At 48.0% G+C, this 6484-nt stretch overlaps 1 protein-coding gene across 1 annotated transcript in view; it reads left to right on the forward strand.

The window, feature by feature from the left end:
• The window catches only part of CCR1 (chemokine (C-C motif) receptor 1), a 6212-nt gene extending 2174 nt beyond the window's left edge, over positions 1-4038 (forward strand). Inside the window, exon 2 of the mRNA XM_010862399.1 lies at positions 1592-4038. Within this exon, the coding sequence (XP_010860701.1) occupies positions 1657-2724 (1068 nt within the window). The 5' untranslated portion in view covers positions 1592-1656 and the 3' untranslated portion in view covers positions 2725-4038. The remainder of the gene's footprint in view (positions 1-1591) is intronic.
• The last annotated feature ends 2446 nt before the right edge of the window (positions 4039-6484 follow it).

The raw sequence follows: 6484 nt of genomic DNA on the forward strand, positions 1-6484 counted from the left end.
AAGGAGGAGCACTGGACTCTCAAGATTTTAGATGGGAATTATGATGTAGGTACCACTCACTTTACTGATGGATGTTTAGGTCGAATCAGTTAGATTGATGGCAGCATTTTGGAAAGTTCACAGTGCAGTGCAGATGGAAAGGACTGTCAATGTCCATCACTCTCAAGCAGAATTCATTCTCCAGATTAACTACAGGGAGACTTATAGGGAGTGGGGTGCATCCTGGTGGCACCAGGCCTCAGAGCAGGGCATCTGCAGGGAAGGAGGTCCCCTCGTATTTACTGAGAACCTGATAATTTCCAGGGGAAGGCTCAGACGTTGCCTTACATTAGCCCTGCAAGGTAAGGGTACTTTCCCACATTACAGATGAGGAAGCGAGGCTCAGGGAGGTAGGTTAACTTATATGAAGTCATAGAGATGGTAGGTTACACAAAAACCTGTGCTCCCTTCGGGGAGGAGTCTTCAATAAGTGATTGGAAAGGATGGAAGGGAGTGCTGAAAAGCAGGGGCTGGAGATTTTCTACAAAGGCAGGCTACCTAGTAGTTTTAGTTTTGTTTTGAGGCAACCCTGGTTAGAAAATATCTAAAGATTTTTTTTTTTAGGAGAATTCCGCCCTGTGTCTGGTCACTGTGTGACACTTCCTGCCTTGAGGCTGTTCTGAGCCTTTCTTTCCCCAGGGCCCCCTCTCCTTACCATATCACCCCACTCCTCCCAGACTGTTACTGACTCCTCCTCACGGCTGTCTCAGGGGGTCTTCAGAGAACCTGGGTGACCACAGAGGGCCGTGTGACGTAAGTCAGGCCGGCGGATGGGTTGGCCTCCTAGGATCTCACTATGGCGGCACTGTTGGTGTTTGCTGTAGGGTAATTTTTGCATCGCGATACATCCTCGGCCTGGCTACCTAATGGCAGTAGTGACCCCCAGTTTTTGTGACAACCGAAAAAACATTCACATTTACCTGTGCCCCCACGGCACTATATCACCCCTGGCTGAGAATCTTTTTAGCCCCCAGAGCCAGAAAGATCTGTTAGTAAGTTTTGGACTTTCGTCCAGAACCGTTTTCCTTCCCAGCCTCCTCTGGGGACGCCACAGTGCAGTCACTGCCCTGTGATTGGGGAGGAGAGCAGGGGGTTTCAGGAATGGGTCCTGAGAGTGGCACGCACCAGGGTTTGAGCTCCAGCTCTGTTCTCAGCAGCTTTGTGTCCTGACTGCTCCCATCTTGTGTGCCTTCACCTCTAAAATGGGGAATGACCATGGTGCCCCCTCAAGGGCTGTTTATCACTGAGCCCAACGCCGAGTCCGTGGGAAGCCCTCGGAAAGCCTTGGTCGTGAACACGCGTGAGGCCTCCCTTGTCCTCCCCTGTCTGCGCTCTCCGTCCTCTGGACGTCTCCTTCAGGGCACTCACTGCCAGAGCACTTGGATTAGCGATGTGTGCACGCCCTGTTTGTTAGTGTGGTAGACTACAGGCTGCATGAGGGCAGAGGACCTGGGTCTCCCTGGCTCCACAGGGCGTGGTACACAGTAGGCACTAGTAAGCAGCTGTCCAGGGGTTAAGGACGTGTACTCACTGCCTTGTTTTTGTTGTCCAGGGCCCACTGCCTCTAACGGCAAATACATACGTAAACATTTCCCTTGACCCGTGGGAGAAGCCAGGATGGAAACTTCAACCACCGCAAAGGACTATGACATGACCACAGAATACGACTACGGGGACACGACCCCATGCCAGAAAGTACAGGAGAGGGCTTTTGGGGCCCAGCTGCTGCCCCCCTTGTACTCGGTGGTGTTTGTCATTGGCCTGATTGGCAACATCCTGGTGGTCCTGGTCCTCATGCAATACAAGAGGCTCAAAAGCATGACCAGCATCTACCTCCTCAACCTGGCCATTTCTGACCTCATCTTCCTCTTCACGCTGCCCTTCTGGATCGACTACAAGGTGAAGGATGACTGGATTTTCGGAGATGCCATGTGTAAGTTGCTCTCTGGGTTCTATTTCATGGGCTTGTACAGCGAGATCTTCTTCATCATCCTGCTGACCATCGACAGGTACCTGGCCATCGTCCATGCTGTGTTTGCTCTGCGGGCTCGGACTATCACGTTTGGTATCATCACCAGCATTGTCGTCTGGGTCCTGGCCATCTTGGCTTCTGTCCCCGGCTTGTACTTTTCCAAGACCCAGTGGGAGTTCACCCACCACACCTGCAGTATTCATTTTCCTCCTGAAAGCTTCACAAAGTGGAAGCAGTTCCAGGCTCTGAAACTGAACATCATGGGCCTGGTTTTGCCTCTGCTGGTGATGATTGTCTGCTACACAGGGATTATAAAGATTCTGCTCAGAAGACCAAATGAGAAGAAGGCCAAAGCCGTGCGTCTGATTTTTGTCATCATGATCATCTTCTTTCTCTTTTGGACGCCCTACAATCTGAGTGTGTTCGTTGCCGCTTTCCAGGATTCCCTGTTCACCCGTAAGTGTGAGCAGAGCAGACAGCTGGACCTGGCCATTCAAGTGACGGAAGTGATCGCCTACACTCACTGCTGCCTCAACCCTGTGATCTACGTCTTTGTCGGCGAGAGGTTCCGCAAGTATCTGCGGCAGTTGTTCTACCGGCTGGTGGCTGTGCACCTGGCTAAGTGGTTCCCCTTCCTGTCCACAGAGAGGCTGGAGAGGGTCAGCTCCATGTCTCCCTCCACAGGCGAGCATGAACTCTCTGCTGGGTTCTGACTCAGGCCCCTGGAGGCGGATGCAGGACCCAGCAAGAGCGACCTGCCAGGCACGCTGGCTGGGGAGGAGGCAGCCTGGTCTCCCAGCAACTTTGTCACCTGATGTGGGATTCTAACCACACGGGGTTGAGGGGATTCCAAGCTGCTCAGGACAAAATCACTTCTGGCATTTGAATTTTCTCCATGAACTTCTCTTTTGTAGAAAGGAGATGAATACATGAAATGGGACATCACAGAAGACTGGGACAAAGGATGATAGAGAAGGGCTTAGTCCCAAACAGGAGTTCAGATTTGTGAACATTAACATTAATTAGTGAACCAGCCACTGAGCATCCACCACCTTCAACACCGGTAACCTTGGAAACTGATTTCCATAGCTGCCTCTGCTCTGAGCTGAGAGCCAAGCAGGAGTCTGCGGCCTCCTCCATCCACTCCACCCAACCCCCATGGCGCTTGGAAACCATGAGGAACCTCGAGCTCCTGATGGAAGAACTTGATACCTAGCATTAAATAGGATTGGGGAACTGCTGTTGGCAGTGGAGCTAAGAAAGCCCTTGGGTAGAATTTTTATAGCTACTGAACTGGAAGAATTCAGGCAGTGGGCTAGACACAGACAAAATGTATAAGATGCTGTACTTCTGTCTTTCTGAATATTTTTCAGAATCTCTCTTCCCTATCACTTGAGGGATGCAGCAGTAATTTCTGACAGCTTTATTGCGGGAATTCTTATGAGGCGACAGGAGACAGGGTTGCTTTTCGTCCTCTGGACCTCCATCCAGGCCTTGTAGCTTATGGATCAGAGTTCTGGCTGCCACCTTAGACCCAGCACCAGGACAGTGACCTCGTGTGCAAGTGGACAGGGTTTGAGGCTGGCAGGGAGGGCAACGTCTACCAGGAGGGGTGGCGACTCTGTCAGTGTAGGAAGTCAAGGAGCCCTTAACTCAAAGAAATTCATTTACCCTAAAGGTCCTTAACGCCTCAGCTCTCGCCTGAAGTGAGACATGTCTATATTCCCTTTTCCCTCAGTTGTACATTTCTCTAAAAAATAATTTTTCCAATAACATAAATCGTTTACTAGAAAAGCTTAAAAATACAAACAGAAAAAAGACAAACAAATGTCAAAATCATTCATAATCCCCTAGGCAGAAACAGCACTGTACATTCTTTGATATATCTTTTACTTTTATCTTCCCTGTGCCTATTTATGTTTATAAGCAAGATGACCTTTGACTGTGGTTACTCTTCTACTATTGTCTTTAAGCAGCAGCATGTTGGGATCACTTTCCCAGGCAATAAATCATTTCTAAGCTTCGGCGTTGGGACCTGTGCTGAATTCTACCTCTGGAATGAACCCTAATTCATTTGCCAGTGTCCTCACGATTGTTTGTGCAAATCAATTCAGTCCGGCAACAGTGACCAAGGACCTGCTTTGTTTAAACCCAGCGCTCTGAGCCCCAGGAGACACGGGTGCAGAAGGGCCGTCTGCCCTCCCTGAGCTATTAGCACAGTGCAATGGACAGGTGCATGGACGTCAGCCCAGCCCCAGCGGGCAGGGGGACCTGCCTCCGAGCCCACGGGGCCAGCACAGCAAAGGTGGGGCAGGACCCCCTCAGTCAGAAAGCAGCCTAAGTGAACGGGGGTCCCACCTAACAACACAGTGACACCACTGAGCGGCCTCTTTCTGGTGGACGCTAGAGTTTGGGGGTCTTACCAAATCGCTCTTTCACTCACGGACCTACTGTGTTTTCCTCTTTATGCAAAGAAGATGATGTCATGAAGGTGTAGGGAATTTGTGTGCGAGGAGGAAGCGGTCAGTTTGCACTGGGCTTATGCCTCCACACAGGAAACGTGGGCGAATACAGGCCTCAGGGGTAAGGTCAGGGTCAGCTCTCCACATGTAACCCTGCCAGCCTTTTCTGCAGTGTGAAGAGGAGGTTTAATGGAATTAAGAAACATTTGTTTACTACTTTGGTAAAATAACACTGAATCAAAGTATAATATTTGATCCACTACAGTATCACAATGAGAACTATTTCACAACATTCTCCAATTCAAGTTTTGAAATAATACTTATTTTTAAACTTATTACAATGGCAATCTATGTTCTTTGTAGAAAGCTGGAAACAAGCAAAAAACCCAAAGAAGAAAATGGAAGCACCTGTTATTCCACTATTCAAATGCAGCCTCTTAGCATATTAGTAATTTAGTGCATCACCTTCCAGTATTGTTTTTAAATGCATGTGCGCACATGGGTGTGCACACACACACAACCAATCACACTTAACATTTGTTTTGTGTAAACTCAGTGAAGTTTAACACATAGCAAGCTCGGTAACTGCTGGTTGAATGGATGACTGTTTCATTATAAAATAAGGATTAGAGTAGTATATACGCTATGAGGCTATTCTGAGGATTAAATGAAATACAGGAAGGAAAGTGGGGGTGACCTTTCTCCAGCTCCATCAGATGAGAGATCTGACTGCTCCTGCCAGACACCTCCTTGGTCACTCAGGACACCTCCAGCCCTTCCCAACAGGGAATGCCTGTCTCCCATTCCCTCCCCTCCCCACTCCTGTATGATCAGAGCCCTGCCTCATTATATTGTTGTTCTTAACTCTTGTCTCCATTTCATCCTAGACAGAAAGATACTTTTTTTTCTCCAGAACTCTTTGAGTTCAGTTCGGTTCAGTCGCTCAGTTGTGTCTGACTCCTTGTGACCCCATGAATCACAGCACGCCAGGCCTCCCTGTCCATCACCAACTCCCGGAGTTCACTCAGAGTCACGTCCATCAAGTCAGTGATGCCATCCAGCCATCTCATCCTCTGTTGTCCCCTTCTCCTCCTGCCCCCAATCCCTCCCAGCATCAGAGTAGAACTCTTTGAGAGTAAGTTGCAAATAGGATCCTCATCACCTGTTAGCATAATACTTTGAGATAATTTTATTTAGGCAAGGATGCACTCCCGCACAGTAAAATCTAGAGACTAACATAGGTGCGGCATCACCATGTAATCCACAGCCCTGTTTCTGATTTTGTCCACTTTGCAAGCAATGTCCTTTAATGTCCCAGGATCTGGAACCACTTGTTCCGTGTAGTCACCTGGTCTTTCTAGTTTCCTTCATTCAAGAATCTGGGCCTTTTGTGACTTCATCACTTTGTAACACAAAAAACTACACTTTCACTTTTTTTTTTTAATCTGACAGGTGGTTCCTTGTTTGGAATTTACTGATGTTCTCCCGTTGATTAGATTCACATTATTCAAAAAATCAGGACAATCACAGCAGTGATGCTGTGTTCTTCTCAATATCAGAAGGCATATGGTGCCAACTCGCCTCACGACTAAAGATGTTAAACTTCATCCGTTGTTTTATAAGGTGTTTACCGAATTTCCCCACTGTATTTTGTACATGTTAATTCATAAGTGATTATTATTAGCTGACACTCTAAATCTTTTCTATCCCACTCATGTGTGTATTTACATATATTATTGCTACCTCCTGGATTCCCTTTTTTCTCCAGTGGCATACCACCTAATATTGTGTTTCTTTTGATGCACAGATTGTCCCAGATCTATCTAGTGAGATTCCCTTTAAGTTGGATCTTCTGTCCTTTCGCTGTCCCTCTCCCGCCCCCAGGGGTCTCAGTGCATTCACGAGAGTGCCGTGGAACTCTTTCAGTTTTCAAGGGCTGTAAATTGATCCCTGACATTTCTTGGACACCACAGGAACTACTAGTGTGAGGTAGTTGACAATTCCAATATGA

The sequence above is a fragment of the Bison bison genome, unplaced genomic scaffold, assembly GCF_000754665.1.
Source record: "Bison bison bison isolate TAMUID 2011002044 unplaced genomic scaffold, Bison_UMD1.0 scf7180017864482, whole genome shotgun sequence".
NCBI classification, from domain to species: domain Eukaryota; kingdom Metazoa; phylum Chordata; class Mammalia; order Artiodactyla; family Bovidae; genus Bison; species Bison bison.